This window comes from Moschus berezovskii, chromosome 1, assembly GCF_049115385.1.
Source record: "Moschus berezovskii isolate FMDL1 chromosome 1, NW_MosBer_1.0, whole genome shotgun sequence".
NCBI classification, from domain to species: Eukaryota; Metazoa; Chordata; class Mammalia; order Artiodactyla; family Moschidae; genus Moschus; species Moschus berezovskii.
This window is the reverse complement of record NC_142460.1, coordinates 105,904,176-105,921,062: the sequence shown is the minus strand read 5'-3', so window position 1 is coordinate 105,921,062 and position 16,887 is coordinate 105,904,176. Positions and strand designations below refer to the sequence as shown.

Below are 16,887 nucleotides of genomic sequence, written 5' to 3'. Positions count from 1 at the left end.
TCCCTCAGAGGAGAGAACACTCCAAAGTTCTTCCTCTCTTCACGGGCATGCCAATGGTTTAAACTTGTTCTTCCAGGCAGGAAGAAGCTTAGCTATGGGATAACCTGGTCTGTCTTGAGTAGCCTCCCATGGTTTTTGCACAGATCCCCAAGGAATATTTTATAGTGATCTTGTCTCTTGTTTCCTCAGTGAAATAAAGCTAACAAACCTTCTAAGTATTTTTAACATGTGTTACCTCAATGTTCCCAAAAAGCATACCAGGAAAGTACAATTACTACCTTCATTCTATAGGTGAGAGACCAGAGGTACAGAGAGGTTAAGCAATTGCCTGGTTTCACCGTAGCCTGGAAGCATCAGAGCCAGACCACACCCAGGATATCTAATTCCTGAGTCAGTGTTTCTAATCACTATGTCCTACAGTCCTCCACGGAAGGTACAGACTTAGCTATTGCATCAACAGTGCTTCTGTGGGAAAGCTTGAGCTCTTCAGTATTGGGTGCACCAGACCTAGGAGGTGAAGACCCCTGCATAGGTCCTGCTCCCTGACCCCAGCAGTAGGCAGGACTTCTAAAGTTGGGATGACAGTAGAGGTTTGACTGTCAGAGGAGCACAAGGCCCTAAGTGAATGCTTTATCAAACATGCTCACAGATGCCATTCATGGAGGGAATCAGAGGGTCACCTTCCTCACTCCCAGGCTGGGTGTGAAACAATAGTGGCAGGTTATATGATGGAAGCTTCCTGCGGGTCAGCCCTGAGCCAGCTCTTTTTTTTTTTTTTGTAGTTAATTTATTTTTTATTGGAGGCAAATTATTTTACAATATTATATTGGTTGGTTTTGCCATACATTGATATGAATTTGCCCCGGGTTTACATAAGTTCCCCCTCCTGAACCCCCCTCCCACCTCCCTCCTCCCTTTATCCTCCCTCTGGGTCATCCCCGCATGCCAGCCCCGAGCATCCTATAACATGCATTGACCCTGAACTAGTGATTCGTTTCACATATGACAACATACGTGTTTCAATGTCATTCTCCCAAATCATCCCACCCTCACCCTCTCCCATAGAGTCCCAAAGACTGTTCTATACATCTGTGTCTCTTTTGCTGTCTCGTATACAGGGTTATCATTTGCATCTTTCTAAATTCCATATATATGTGTTAGTATACTGTATTGGTGTTTTTCTTTCTGGCTTACTTCACTCTGTATAATAGGCTCCAGTTTCATCCACCTCATTAGAACTGATTCAAATGCATTCTTTTTGATGGCTGAATAATACTCCATTGTGTATATGTACCAAAGCTTTCTTATCCATTCGTCTGCAGATGGACATCTAGGTTGCTTCCATGTCCTGGCTATTATAAACAGTGCTGCAATGAACATTGGAGTACACGTGTCTCTTTCAATTCTGGTTTCCTCGGTGTGTATGCCCAGGAGTGCGATTGCTGGATCATATGGCAGTTCTATTTCCAATTTTTTGAGGAATCTCCACACTGTTCTCCATAGTGGCTGTACTAGTTTGCATTCCCACCAACAGTGTAAGAGGGTTCCTTTCTCTCCACATCCTCTCCAGCATTTATTGCATGTAGACTTTTGGATAGCAGCCATTCTGACTGGTGTGAAATGGTATCTCATTGTGGTTTTGATTTGCATCTCTCTGATTATGAGGGATGTTGAGCATTTTTTCATGTGTTTGTTAGCCATCTTTATGTCTTCTTTGGAGAAATTTCTGTTTAGTTCTTTGCCCCATTTTTTGATTGGGTCATTTAGTTTTCTGGAATTGAGCTGCAGGAGCTGCTTGTATAATTTGGAGATTAATCCTTTATCAGTTGCTTCATTTGCTATTATTTTCTCCCATTCTGAAGGCTGTCTTTTCACTTTACTTATAGTTTCCTTTGCTGTGCAGAAGCTTTTGATTTTAATTAGGTCCCATTTGTTTATTTTTGCTTTTATTTCCAATATTCTGGGAGGTGGGTCTTGGAGGATCCTGCTGTGATTTATGTCGGAGAGTGTTTTGCCTACGTTCTCCTCTAAGAGTTTTATAGTTTCTGGTCTTACATTTAGCTCTCTAATCCATTTTGAGTTTATTTTGGTGTATGGTGTTAGGAAGTGTTCTAGTTTCATTCTTTTACAAGTGGCTGACCAGTTTTCCCAGCACCACTTGTTAAAGAGACTGTCTTTTCTCCATTTTATATTCTTGCCTCCTTTGTCAAAGATGAGGTGTCCATAGATGCATGGATTTATCTCTGGGCTTTCTATTTTGTTCCATTGATCTATATTTCTGTCTTTATGCCAGTACCATACTGTCTTGATGACTGTGGCTTTGTAATAGAGCCTGAAGTCCGGCAGGTTAATTCCCCCAGTTCCATTTTTCTTCCTCAAGATTGCTTTGGCTATTCGAGGTTTTTTGTATTTCCATACAAATTGTGAGATTATTTGTTCTAGTTCTGTGAAAAATATCTTTGGTAGCTTGATAGGAATTGCATTGAATGTATAAATTATTTTGGGTAGTATACTCATTTTTACAATATTTATTCTTCCAATCCATGAACATGGTATATTTCTCCATCTATTAGTGTCCTCTTTGATTGCTTTCAGTAGTGTTTTATAGTTTTCTATGTACAAGTCTTTTGTTTCCTTAGGTAGATATATTCCTAAGTATTTAATTCTTTTCGTTGCAACAGTGAATGGAATAGTTTCCTTAATTTCTCTTTCTATTTTCTCATTATTAGTGTATAGGAATGCAAGGGATTTCTGTGTGTTGATTTTATATCCTGCAACGTTACTGTAATCATTGATTAGCTCTAGTAGTTTTCTGGTAGAGTCTCTAGGGTTTTCTGTGTAGAGGATCATGTCATCAGCGAACAGTCCTGAGCCAGCTCTTAACTGCAACTATGTCACTCACTGGCTCCTCACTGAACCTATGTGGGAGGGTGAGTGTCCTCACATTACAGACGAGGAAACCAAGGCCTGAGAGGCCCCCCACACTGGCAGCAGAAGAGCCGGTGTAGCTGAGGCTGGGCCTACTGATGCCAAGCTGAGAGGGGAACTTGTTTTGTGATAGCTTAACTGCCCTGAGCCTCTGTTTCTTCACAATCCAGAGCCTTTAGGCACATATGACTGTGGGGATTAAGTAAGAAATACATGTGGGAAGGTACTCAGTAAACAGTTTGCTTTCAAATTAACAGAGAGAAGCCACTGGGCAAGACCTGCTTATAAAGATTAATTAAAACAGACCTTGGAAGAGTGGCCCAGACCTTTCCCCCAGCTTACACGTGGGAAAGCAGCCTTCACAGAGCTCCTGACTTGTGTGTGGGGGAGGTGGGGGGGCGGTTCTAGGAGTGTTCTCCTGCAGGTGTGCTGGTCTCAGAGCAAGACAGAACCACTAGGGGTTCCACAGAACAAAATTCCTCCTGTTACGCTGCTCTTGAGAAAAAGCCTCAGTCTAAAAGCAGAGGTAGATGTTGTGGAAGGAGAGAAGAATCCAGTGTTACCTTCTCCCCTCTGTTTAAATGCATGTAACATATTAACAGTAACTTCAGGGAATATCACAACTGTTTCCTGAAGCTCCTTGTCCCAGCTGTAAAATGGAGCAGATGGTATCTTACCTGTAAACATCTTACCAAGAGTAGTGGCCTGTCTGCCTCCCCACTCTCTAAGCTGCCAGCATGTGGTGGCCTTGTCCTCCCCTACTTTCCTCCCCAGGACCCCTGCTACAATAAGTTGGGCTCTCCTTAGAGATCCCTGTGCTGGCTACACATTGGACTAGCTAGGCTTCCATGTCCCTATAATTCTTTGTCTTATTCCTCACTGAGAAAGCTGATTTAGACCTGGGGACAGAAAAAGCCTGAAATATAGACCTAGCTTCACCCTTGGAAGTTGAAGTTGCAATTCTATGTGTGTAAGGTAAAGTGCACCATCACACCTACATCTGCTCTCCCAGCATAGGAAGTACTGTCTCATCAACTTACCTTCAACAGCATCTGGTACTTTCTAAGTCTCTGACTTGGTTCTCTCAGACACTTAAAAAGAGGGAGATTGTGACCCAGTTGACGCTGGCATACCTTGAAAAGCCAAACAGAAACAACATGAAACAGAACAACACACACACACAGAACAGAAGCAGCAGCATTTAAATACAAGTGTCGACCAGTTCTGTAATGTTTTGGCTGTTCACTCCCTTAGTTAGAGAGTGTAAAATGAGAGACAGAGGAAAGGGGACAGGCTTGGCTGGTATTTTTAAAGGCAAGTAGGGATGCCAGGCTGTTTATTTCTTTTTACGTTGCTTGTTCTTTTATGTTGTTTTGTTTTCTCAAGAACTCACTTTATTTTTTTTTCTTGTTTTATGATTTTTTATTGGAGTATAATTGCTTTACAATGTTGTGTTCATTTCTGCTGTACAATGAAGTCAATCAGTTATATGTATACATATATGCCTATTTATTTCTTTTAGAAAGTAAGTCCATAAGGAGGGAGACAATGGGGCAGCCTTCTGAAAAGGAGGCAGCCTGTCTTCAGGTTGGGGCTTGGGGGTGTGGGAATCTATTTAAGGGTACATGATAGGCTTATTGATATCATTCCAGGGATCCCCCAAGTGTGACTTAATTCCATTTTTAAAACCTATCCTAAGACAAACAAACAACAACAACAAAAAAAAACTAACCTAGAAGAGCACTCCATTTTCTCACCAGGCTACAGCTGTTCCTTACAGGTTGTCCCACAGAGACTCAGGGCATCATTGAAACTTCCAGTGTGTAATTTCAAAATAGGAAAGACTTTAATAAACATAAGCCCCAATGCCAAATTCCTCTTCCTAGTTCATACTTCTAGATTTCTTTAAAAAGTGGATGCCTATGAACATTGTACCGGGAAAAGAGTTTGTGGGAGACCTTAGAAATGCAGTGTTACCCCAAAGTAGGTGCAGTCTTGACATTCTTGCCAGATTGCCCTGGCTCGGGGCAGGTTCTTATGGTATTTAAAATATATTTGAAGATCTTCTTTCTGGGTGAGAAAAAGTTAGAACAAGTTAACCAGTTAGCATTTTTCAATAAAAGGATATAATGATACAGTTTATTCATTCACTCAATAGGCTTGAGTATTTTCAGTGTGTAAGGAACTGGGGATGCATAACAAATAACCTTATGCTGGAGTGAGTGTGTGACAAGGAGGTAAACAGAGGGTTATAAACAATACATATATGAATGGAGTACTGTGAGAGAAGCTCTGCTACTGCTGCTAACTGGCTTCAATTGTGTCCGACTCTGTGCGACCCCATAGACGGCAGCCCACCAGGCTCCCCCGTCCCTGGGATTCTCCAGGCAGGAACACTGGAGTGGGTTGCCATTTCCTTCTCCAGAGAGAAGCTCTAGGACTCTAGTAATAAATAACTAAACTCATGAACAGGAGTTGGATTTTCTCTTTATCCTTTCTCCTCTTCTTTTTATTTGGGATACCGAGATAAATATCTCCCCCAAATGGTTCTGCATTGAGTAATAAAATGGACAAAAATGTGCTGGTGGCTGATGGCTCCTCCTTTCTCTCTCCCCGTGCATGCATGCTAAGTCACTTCTGTCATGTCCAACTCTTTGCAATCCTATGGACTGTAGCCCACCAGGCTCCTCTGTCCCCCATGTTATTCTCCAGGCAAGAATACTGGAGTAGGCTGCCATGCCCTACTCCAGGGGATCTTCCTGACCCAGGGATTGAACCCATGTCTTTTATGTCTTCTGCATTGGCAAGCGTGTTCTTTACTACTAGCACCAACTTTACAGTCATCATGATGCCAATCCTGCAAATAAACCTAATAACCAAAAGATAGAAACATCCCAGAAGGAAAATATGGCAGTGGAAGTTTGAACACAAACTAAGTGGTCTGGGCAATCCCTGCCTCCGACATCACCTTCAACCTGCAGCACAAGACTTCCAAGACATGAAAAGCTACACCACTATCTTATAGCTAGAGATCAAGAGGGATTCCAAGTGCTGTGTGAACTATATTCTCATTGTATCAAAGGCCATGAGAGGTGGGCACACATTTGCCAATATCCAAGGTAGAGAGGATACCCAAGCCTGTGGAGTCAGTTTGCCAGCTTCATCCTCTCCATTAGGAGAACCCAGTCCACGGCAGCTGTGCTTGCAACAGAGCCTGGACTGCTCCGGCAGAGATGACCACATGGCCACTTCCTTGTGGATTTCTGTGTTCTCTTGGTGGATGCTGAGCTGACACCTGTGCTCCCGAAGCCTTCACTTCTTGCTTCTGTGTCTGTACTTTGAGCATCACAGAACATTATATGCCTTCCAGCACTGAAACATATTACTGACCTAAATTTGCTCTTCAGCTCAAAATTCTTTGGAGAAAACATGAGAACTAACCAGCAGCATACAAAAGTGCCTGAGCCCCTTACTTCCTTATAGAATAAATCAGGAGGCTAAAAAATTGCTACCCCAAAACTCATATTCATACAGGGAGATGCGATTGCTTAGGAATTGGGAAGACTGTTGCTCAGGTTCAGTTCTTGGCTTTGTTAGTTACAAACAAAGCTATTTGGTTATTGGGTCTGAGGTCAGTTACTTAACCTTCCTTCACTTCAGTTTCTCATCTGCTAAGTAGGCTCAAAACTGCAGTCAACTCCTATGAGTGCTGTGAGATTAAATGAGACGTATAGAACCCTCTCAACAAATGCCCAGTATATGCAAGTTCAGTTCAGTTCAGTCGCTTAGTTGTGTCCGACTCTTTGTGACCCCATGAACCACAGCACGCCAGGCCTCCCTGTCCATCACCAACTCCCGGAGTTCACTCAAACTCATGTCCATCGAGTCGGTGATACCATCCAGCCATCTCATTCTCTGCCATCCCCGTCTCCTCCTACCCCCAATCCCTCCCAGCATCAGAGTCTTTTCCAGTGAGTCAACTTGTCGTATGAGGTGGCCAAAGTATTGGAGTTTCAGCTTTAGCATCAGTCCTTCCAATGAACACCCAGGATTGATCTCTTTTAGAATGGACTGGTTGGATCTCCTTGCAGTCCAAGGGACTCTCAAGAGTCTTCTCCAACACCACAGTTCAAAAGCATCAATTCTTCGGCGATCAGCTTTCTTCACAGTCCAACTCTCACATCCATACATGACCACTGGAAAAACCATAGCCTTGACTAGACGGACCTTGGTTGGCAAAGTAATGTCTCTGCTTTTTAATATGCTGTCTAGGCTGGTCATAACTTTCCTTCCAAGGAGCAAGTGTCTTTTAATTTCATGGCTGCAGTCAGCATCTGCAGTGATTTTGGAGCCCCAAAAAATAAAGTCTGACACTGTTTCCCCATCTATTTCCCATGAAGTGATGGGACCAGATGCCATGATCTTCGTTTTCTGAATGTTGAGCTTCAAGCCAAACTTTTCACTCTCCTCTTTCACTTTCATCAAGAGGCCTTTGAGTTCCTCTTCACTTCCTGCCATAAGGGTGGTGTCATCTGCATATCTGAGGTTATTAATATTTCTCCCAGCAATCTTGATTCCAGCTTGTGCTTCTTCCAGGCCAGCGTTCCTCATGATGTACTCTGCATATAAGCTAAATAAGCAGGGTGACAATATACAACCTTGACGTACTCCTTTTCCTATTTGGAACCAGTCTGTTGTTCCATGTCCAGTTCTAACTGTTGCTTCCTGACCTGTACAGGTTTCTCAAGAGGCAGGTCAGGTGGTCTGGGATTCTCATCTCTTTCAGAATGTTCCACAGTTTATTGTGATCCACACAGTCAAAGGCTTTGGCATAGTCAATGAAGCAGAAATAGATGTTTTTCTGGAACTCTCTTTATGCAAAGTACTCAACAAATGGTAGCTACTGTTAAAGCACTTTTTACTTTGTAGAGCCATTCTGTGTGCAATATGCAATATTTGATTTCATTTCCACGACAACTTTACATATTGGTATTACCAAGCTTGATGCAAGGAGGAGGAAAGTTGAGATCGTGCTGATAGCAAGTAGCTCAACTTAGATGAGAAGTTAAGTTTTCCAAGTGGCTTCCCTGGTGGCTCAGGCAGTAAAGAATCCACCTGCAATGTGGGAGACCTGGGTTTGATCCCTGGGTCAGGAGGATCCCCTGGAGAAGGAAATGGCAAACCACTCCAGTAGTCTTGCCTGGAAAATCCCATGGACAGAGGAGCCTGGAGGCCTACAGTCCATGGGGTCGCAAAGAGTTGGACACAATTGATCAACTAACACTAAGTTTTCTGAGTCCCACCCCAGTGCTTTTTCATTTGTACCACATGAGATCTCAGAGCAAATAAAACTCAAGGTAAATGCTGTTCTAAATAGAGTTTGGTCTCTGGGGCAAAATCTTCCTGGATACTACAGGCTATCCAATCTGATTAAAACGCTTGGCTAGAGTAATATTTCAAAGCTTACATCTATGATTAGTGGAAGTCTCAAGTATTAAGAGAAGAGTTTAACTGCTGTAGTAAACAGTAGGTGATGTGCCTGCCTTTTTGACTAACGAATACAGGTCTTTGCACAGCAGTGATAATTCCCTCAAGGATTCTCAAACATTAAGTAATTGTAGTTTTTAATTACTTCATTTGTCCCAGAGTAATAATAGCTTTGTACTTGATAAGAATTTACTACTGGTATTTTGTCTCCAATATCATAAATCATATAGAATTATATGCAGGTTTGTGGTCTGGATATGAAAAGCTTTCTAAAACTTTAGGAGAGAAATTCTTCTAAGAAAAGATGTCCAGTTAACAATTTCTCAACCATTTCCTAAAATTTGGACAATTTTTATTTGATAATATCCATTTGTTTCCCACAGGAATTTGGTCCTTTTCTCATTGAACAGTTTCAATAAATCTTTGCAATAATGATATAAGCAATTATGAAATATTACTAAACTCGGAAGCTAGATTTCACATTAGTGGTTTGATGAGTGTCAAGTTGTAAAATGGTATAAAACATTATAGCAATGCTATAAAAGTAATTCAAAAAGGAAATTAATCAGATTGAATACAAAATAGTTTTAAAATTTTATTTATTTTTAATTGGAAGATAATTGCTTTATAATATCGTATTGGTTTCTGCCATATAGCAACATGAAGCAGGCATAGATGTGTGTATGTCTCCTGCCTCTTAAACCTCCCTCCCACATCTCACCCCATCCCACCCATCTAGGTTGTCACAGAGCACCAGATTTGAGCTCCCTGAGTCATACAGCAAATTTGCACTGGCTATTTAATTTTACATATGATAATGCATGTTTACATATGATAATGCATATGTTTCTTAGTTCATCCCAACCTCTCCTTTCCCACCTGAGTCCACAAGTCTATGTCTATGTCTATGTCTCCATTGCTTCCCTGCAGATATGTTCATCAGTGCCGTCTTTCTAGATTCCATATATATGCATTGACATAAGATATTTGTCTTTCTCTTTCTGACTTACTTCACTCTGTATAATAGGCTCCTAGGTTTATCTACCTTACTAGAACTGTGTCAGATGCATTCCTTTTTATAGCTGAGTAATATTCCATTGTGTATATGTACCAAAATTTCTTTATCCATTCATCTGTCAATGGACATGGGGAACATGTGTCTTTTTAAATTATAGTTTCCTCAGGGTATATGCCCAGTAGTGGGATTGTTGGGTCATATGGTAGTTTCATTATTAGTTTTTTAAGGAATCTCCACACTGTTCTCAAACTGGCTGGATCAATTTGTATTCCCACCCAGAGTGCAAGAAGGTTCCCTTTTCCCCCACACCCTCTCTGGCATTTAGGGTTTGTAGATTTTTTGATGATGGACATTCTGACAAGTGTGAGGTGATACTCATTGTAGTTTTGATTTGCATTTCTCTAGTAATGAGCAAGACTGAGCATCTTCTTATGTGTTTATTAGCCATTGGTATGTCTTCTTTGGGAAAATATTTGTTCAGGTCTTCTGCCCACTTTTGATTGTGTTGTTTGTGTTTCTGGAGGTCAGTTGTTTCATTTGCTATTATTTTCTCCCATTCTGAGGATTATCTTTTTGCTTGGTTTATAGTTTCCTTTGCTGTGCAAAATCTTTTAAGTTTAAATAGGTTCCATTTGTTTATTTTTGTTTTTATTTCCATTACTCTAGGAGGTGGGTCACAGAAGATCTTACTGTGATTTATGTCAGAATGTTCTGCCTATGTTTACCTCTAAACATGTTTAGCTCTAAACCTTTTATTCTGGTCTTACACCTAGGTCTTTAATCCCATTTTGAGTTTATTTTTGTGTATGGTGTTAGGGAGCATTCTGATTTCATTCTTTAACACACAGCTGTCCGGTTTCCCCAGAACCACTTACTGATGAGACTGTCTTTTCTCCATTGTATATTCTTGCCTCCTTTGTAAAAAAAAAATTAAGTGCCCATAGGTGCATGGATTTATCTCTGGGCTTTCTATTATGGTCCATTGGTCTATATTTCTGTTTTTGTGCCAGTACCATACTGCCTTGATGACTGTAGCTTTGTAGTGTAGTCTGAAGTCAGGCAGGTTGATTCCTCCAGTTCCATTCTTCTTTCTCAAGACTGCCTTGGCTATTCAGGGTCTTTTGTGTTTCCATACAAATTGCGAAATTGTTTGTTCTAGTTCTGTGAAAAATACCATTGGTAATTTGATAGGGATTGCCTGGAGAATCCCAGGGACGGGGGAGCCTGGTGGGCTGCCGTCTATGGGGTTGCACAGAGTCGGACACGACTGAAGTGACATAGCAGCAGCAGCAGCAGCACCACTGAATTTAGTGCAATTTTTTGTATGACCCAATTTTATACTACCCGAAAGACTGCTTTGGGCAGTATAGTCATTTTCACAATATTGATTCTTCCAGTTCAGGAACATGGTATATCTATCCATCTGTTTGTGTGTGATTTCTTTCATCAGTGTCTTATAGTTTTATGTATACAGGTCTTTTGTCTCTTTAGGTAGGTTTATTCCTAGGTATTTTATTCTTTTTGTTGCAGTGGTGAATGGGATTATTTCCTTAATTTCTCTTTCTGATTTTTCATTGTTAGTATATAAGAATGCAAGGAATTTCTGTGTATTAATTTTATATCCTCCAACTTTGCTATATTCATTGATTAGCTCTAGTAATTTTTTAGTGGCATTGTTAGGGTTTTCTATGTAGAGAATTGTGCTATCTGCAACAGTGAGAGTTTTACTTCTTCTTTTCTAATCTGGATTCTTTTTATTTCTTTCCTTCTTTGACTGCTATAGATAGAACTTTCAAAACTATGTTGAATAATAGTGGCAAGAGTGGGCACCCTTGTCTTTTTCCCAACCTTACAGGAAATGCTTTCAGTGTTTCATCATTGAGAATAATGTTTGCTATGGGTTTGTCATATATGGCCTTTATTATGTTGAGGTATATGAGTTTGGGTTAACTCCAGGAGTTGGTAATGGACAGGGAGGCCTGGCGTGCTGAGGTTCATGGGGTCACAAAGAGTTGGACACGATTGAGTGACTGAACTGAACTGATATTACTTCTATGCCTATTTTCTGAAGTTTTTTTTTAATCATAAATTGGTATTGAATTTTGTCAAAAGCTTTATCTGCATCTATTGAGATGATTATATGATTTATATCTTTCATTTTGTTAATATGGTATATCACATTGATTGATTGGCATGTACTGAAGAATCCTTGCATCCCTGGGATCAAGCCCACTTGATCATAATGTATGACCCTTTTAATGTATTGTTGGATTCTGTCTGGTAGAATTTTGTTAAGTTTTACATCCATGTTCATCAGTGATATTGATCTGTAATTTTGTTTTTTGTGGCATCTTTGTCTGGTTTTGGTATCTGGGTGATGGTGACCTTGTAGAATGAGTTTGGGAGTTTTCCTTCCTCTGCAATTTTCTGGAAGATTGAGCAGGATGGGTGTTAGCTCTTCTCTAAATTTTTGGTAGAATTTGCCTGTGAAGCCATCTGGCCCTGAGCTTTTGTTTGTTGGAAGATTTTGGACTGCAGTTTCGATTTCCATGCTTGTGATTGGCCTGTTCATATTTTCTATTTCTTCCTGGTTCAGTTTTGGAAGGTTATATTTTCTAAGAATTTTCTCATTTCTTCAAGGTTTTCCATTTTATAGGCATATAATTGCTCATGATAGCCTCTTAGGTGTAAAGTTAGGTTGTTTATTCCATATTTTTCTTATTTCTTGAGGTAGGCTTGTACTGCTATAAACTTACTTTGTGGCACTGTTTTTAGCGTATCATATAGATTTTGAGTTGTTGTGTTTTCATTGTCATTTATTTCTAGGTATATTTTGATTTCTTCAGTGATCTGTTGGTTATTCGGAAGCATATTGCTTAGACTCCGTGTGCTTGTGTTTTTTGTAGTTTTTTTTCCCCCTGTTATTGATAGCTAATCTTATAGCACTGTGATCAGAAACAATGCTTGAAATGATTTCTTTTAATTTACCAAGGCTTCATTTGTGACGCAAATTGTGATCTATCCTGGAGAAAGTTCCAAATGCTTGGGGAGAAAGTGAAACCTCTGTTTTTGGATGAAATTCCCTGTAGCTATCAATTAGGTCCAACTGGTCCAATGTATTGTTTAAAGCTTGTGTTTCCTTATTAATTATCTGTCTGGGTAATCTGTCCATTGGTGTGAGTGGGGTAATGTTCCCCATTATTATTGTGTTACTGTCAATTTCCTCTTTAATAGCATTTGTCTTATGTATTAAGATGCTTCTATGTTGGATACCTATATATTTATTATATCTTCTTGGATTGGTCCCTTGATCATTATGTAGTGTCCTTCCTAGTCTCTTGTAACAGTCTTAAAGTCTATTTTACCTGATGTGAGTATTGCTATTCCTGCTTTCTTTTGATTTCCATTTGAACAGAATATCTTTTTCCAGTCCCTCACTTTCAGTCTGTGTGTGTCCCTAGGTTTGAGGTGAGTCTCTTGTAGACAGCATATATAGGGGTCTTGTTTTTGTATCCATTCAGCCAATCTGTGTCTTTTGGTTGGAACATTTAGTCCATTTCCATATTAGGTAATTATTGATATGTATGATCCTATTACCATTTACTTTATTGTTTTGGGGTTTGTTTTTGTAGGTCTTTTCTTTCTCTTATGTTTCCTGTCTAGAGAAGAACTTTTAGCATTTGTTGTAAAGCTGGTTTTGTTGTGCTGAATTCTCTTAACTTTTGCTTGTCTGTAAAACTTCTGATTTCTCTTTCAAATCTGAATGAGATCTTCGCTGGATAGAACAATCTTGGCTGAAGTTTTTTCTGTTTCATCACTTTAAGTATATCCTGCCGCTCCCTTTGGGCCTGCAGAGTTTCTGTTGAAAGATCAGCTGTTAGCCTTATGGGAATCCCTTTGTATGGTATTTGTTGCTTTTCCTTGCTGCTTTTAAGATTTGTTCTTTGTGTTTAATTTTCATTAGTTTGATTAATACGTGTCTTCGTCTTTTTTTCCTTGAGTTTATCCTGTATGGGACTCTGAGATTCCTGGATTTGGGTAGCTATTTCCTTTCCCATGTTAGGGAAGTCCTTGACTATTGTTTTTCAGTTGCTGCTCTTTGCAAACCCATGGGCTTGCAGCATGCCAGGCTTCCCTATCCTTCACTATCTCCTGGAGTTTTCCCAAACTCATATCCATTGACTCAGTGATGTCATCCAGCCATCTCATCTTCTGTTGCCCCCTTCTCCTGCCCTCAACCTATAATCTCCTCAAATATTTTCTCATACCATTTCTTTTTGTAGTCTTCTTCTTGGGCCCCTATAATTCTAATGTTGGTACACTTAATGTGTCACAGTGGTTGCTGAGACTAACCTTATTTCTTTTTATTCTTTTTTCTTTATTCTGCTCTGCTTCAGTTATTTCCACTATTCTATCTCCCAGCTCACTTGTCTGTTTTTCTGCCTCAGATAGTTTGCTGTTGGTTCCTTCTAGTGTATTTTTAATCTCAGTTATTGTGTTGTTTATTCAGTTCAGTTCAGTCGCTCAGTCATGTCCGACTCTCTGCGACCTCATGAATCACAGCACGCCAGGCCTCCCTGTCCATCACCAACTCCCGGAGTTCACTCAAACCCATGTCCACAGAGTCGGTGATGCCATCCAGCCATCTCATCCTCTGTCGTCCCCTTTTCCTCCCGCCCCCAATCCCTCCCAGCATCACAGTCTTTTCCAGTGAGTCAACTCGTCTCATGAGGTGGCCAAAGTATTGCAGTTTCAGCTTTAGCATCAGTCCTTCCAATGAACACCCAGGATTGATCTCCTTTAGAATGGACTGGTTGGATCTCCTTGCAGTCCAAGGGACTCTCAAGAGTCTTCTCCAACACCACAGTTCAAAAGCATCAATTCTTCGGCGATCAGCTTTCTTCACAGTCCAACTCTCACATCCATACATGACCACGGGAAAAACCATAGCCTTGAGTAGACGGACCTTGGTTGGCAAAGTAATGTCTCTGCTTTTTAATATACTATCTAGGTTGGTCATAACTTTCCTTCCAAGGAGTAAGCGTCTTTTAATTTCATGGCTGCAATCAGCATCTGCAGTGATTTTGGAGCCCAAAAATATTAAGTCTGACACTGTCTCCACTGTTTTTCCAGCTATTTCCCATGAAGTGATGGGACTAGATACCATGATCTTTGTTTTCTGAATGTTGAGCTTCAAACCAACCTTTTCACTTTCCTCTTTCACTTTCATCAAGAGGCTTTTGAGTTCCTCTTCACTTTCTGCCATAACGGTGGTGTCATCTGCATATCTGAGGTTATTGATATTTCTCCCAGCAATCTTGATTCCAGCTTGTGCTTCTTCCAGCCCAGCGTTCCTCATGATGTACTCTGCATAGAAGTTAAATAAGCAGGGTGACAATATACAACCTTGATGGACTCCTTTTCCTATTTGGAACCAGTCTATTGTTCCATGTACAGTTCTGACTGTTGCTTCCTGACCTGCATACAGGTTTCTCAAGAGGCAGGTCAGGTGGTCTGGTGTTCCCATCTCTTTCAGAATTTTCCAGTTTATTGTGATCCACACAGTCAAAGGCTTTGGCATAGTCAGTGAAGCATGCCGATTGTCTATTCTTTAATTCTTCTAGGTCCTAATTAAGTATTTCTCATATCTTCTCTATCCATGCCTCCAGTCTATTTATCTGTGCCTCCATTTTGTTTCCAAGATTTTGGATCATCTTTACTATCATAACTCTGAATTCTTTTTCAAGTAGACTGCTTATTTCCTCTTCATTTATTTGGTCTTAAGGGTTTTTTTTTTAACCACATTCCTTCATCTGCTGCATTTTTCTCTGTATTTTCATTTTGTTTAATTTACTGGGTTTGGGTTCTCCTTTCAGCAGGCTGGAGGATTGTAGTTCCTCTTAATTGTGGAGTCTGCCTCCAGTGAATGAGGTTGGACCAGTGTTTTGTAAAGGTTTCCTTGTTGGGAGGACTTGTGTCTGTGTTCTAGTGGGTGGAACTGGATCTTGTCTCTCTGAGGAGCACTGTTGAGTCCAGCAGTGTGTTTTGGGGTGTCTTTGGGCTTGGTATAGCTTTGGGCAGCCTTTCCTCTAATGGGCAGGGCTGTGTTTCTTTTTGCTAGTGATTTGGCATGAGGTGTCTGGCACTGGAGCTTTTTGACCTTTGGGTGAGGCTTGGTCTTAGTGTTGAGATGGAGGCCTTTGGGAGAGCTCTTGTCAATTAATATCCTGTGGGGTTGGGAGTTCTCTGGTGGTCCAAAGTCCTGTACTCAGGTCTCCCACTTCAGGGGTTCAGGCCTGATCCCTTACTGTGGCACCAAAATTTCACAGGCCTCACAGCACAGAAGATAAAACCCCAACTCAATAGCAAAGGTGAAAGCAACACTCAATAGCCAAGAACACCCAAAGAAACACACACTTACAAAGGGAAAAGAAGAAAGAAAACGGAGAAAAAAAGGAATAAAAAAGAAAAGTGCAATCAAGACTAGGGTAAAAATGAATTTATTTAAAATTAAAACATTTTAAAAAATGGAAAAAGTAGGTTATGGAAAATAAAAATTTAAGGGATAATTTTAAAAAAGAACATGAAATAATATTAAAAAGAAAAGAAAAAAGGGTGAAAGGGTGAAAAGAAAAGGAGGAAAATGTATATAGAGTGGCAATTCCAGTTCCACCTCCCTAGGAGTTCTTCCAAAACTCAACTGTTCTCTGGATCGGTTGTGGGGACAGTACAGACTCTAATCTAGCCCTATTCCTGGGTGTACTTGCCTCCAATGTCCACAGTGGCCAGAGCTAGGGCTTCTTCTTTTGTGTGAACACTCATTGTCCTTTTATATATTCCATAGGACTTCCCTGGTGGCTCAGTGGTAAGGAATCTGCCTGCCAATGCAGGAGATGTGGGTTCGATCCCTGGGTAGACAAGATCCCTTGGAGGAGGAAATGGTTACCCACTCAGTATTCCTGCCTGGGAAATCCCATGGACAGAGGAGCCTGGTGGGCTATAGTCCATGGGGTCACAAAGAATTGGACATGACTTATCATCTAAACAACAAGACTCAGAGTTTACCTAGTTGATCATGTGGATTTAGTCTGTAGCTTGTACAGCTGGTGGAAAGGTTTTCAATCCTCTTCCTTAGCCATTCTGCTCCTGGAGCTCAATCATGGTTTTATCTCCACCTCTGCATATGGGTTATCCACTGGAGTTTGCTCCTGAGGCTGCTCTGGAGAACTTGGGTCTGCCCCAGTGAGGACTGGGTGTGGAGGTGGCATAGTTGCTTGGATCAGAGACCCTGGAAGCACCAGGTATGCGGGGGAGCTGGTGCAAGAGATATGGCTCTATTAGGATTTTTTCTAGCTTCTGGCAACTCTGCCCCAGTGAGGACCAGTTATGGAGATGGCTCAGCTGGTTGCATTGTGGGGAACCTGGTGGTGCCAGGTGTGCAGGGAAGCCGGTGG

General features: G+C 40.9%; 1 protein-coding gene across 7 annotated transcripts in view; it reads right to left on the bottom strand.

The window, feature by feature from the left end:
• The window catches only part of MCF2L2 (MCF.2 cell line derived transforming sequence-like 2), a 299,932-nt gene that overhangs the window by 61,751 nt on the left and 221,294 nt on the right, over nucleotides 1-16,887 (bottom strand). For all 7 annotated transcript variants that reach the window (XM_055409620.2, XM_055409628.2, XM_055409637.2 and 4 more), the window contains exons 19-20: nucleotides 4,906-4,998; nucleotides 3,969-4,061 (exon numbers count right to left, since the gene is read on the bottom strand). In XM_055409620.2, the coding sequence (XP_055265595.2) occupies nucleotides 3,969-4,061; nucleotides 4,906-4,998 (186 nt within the window). The remainder of the gene's footprint in view (nucleotides 1-3,968; nucleotides 4,062-4,905; nucleotides 4,999-16,887) is intronic.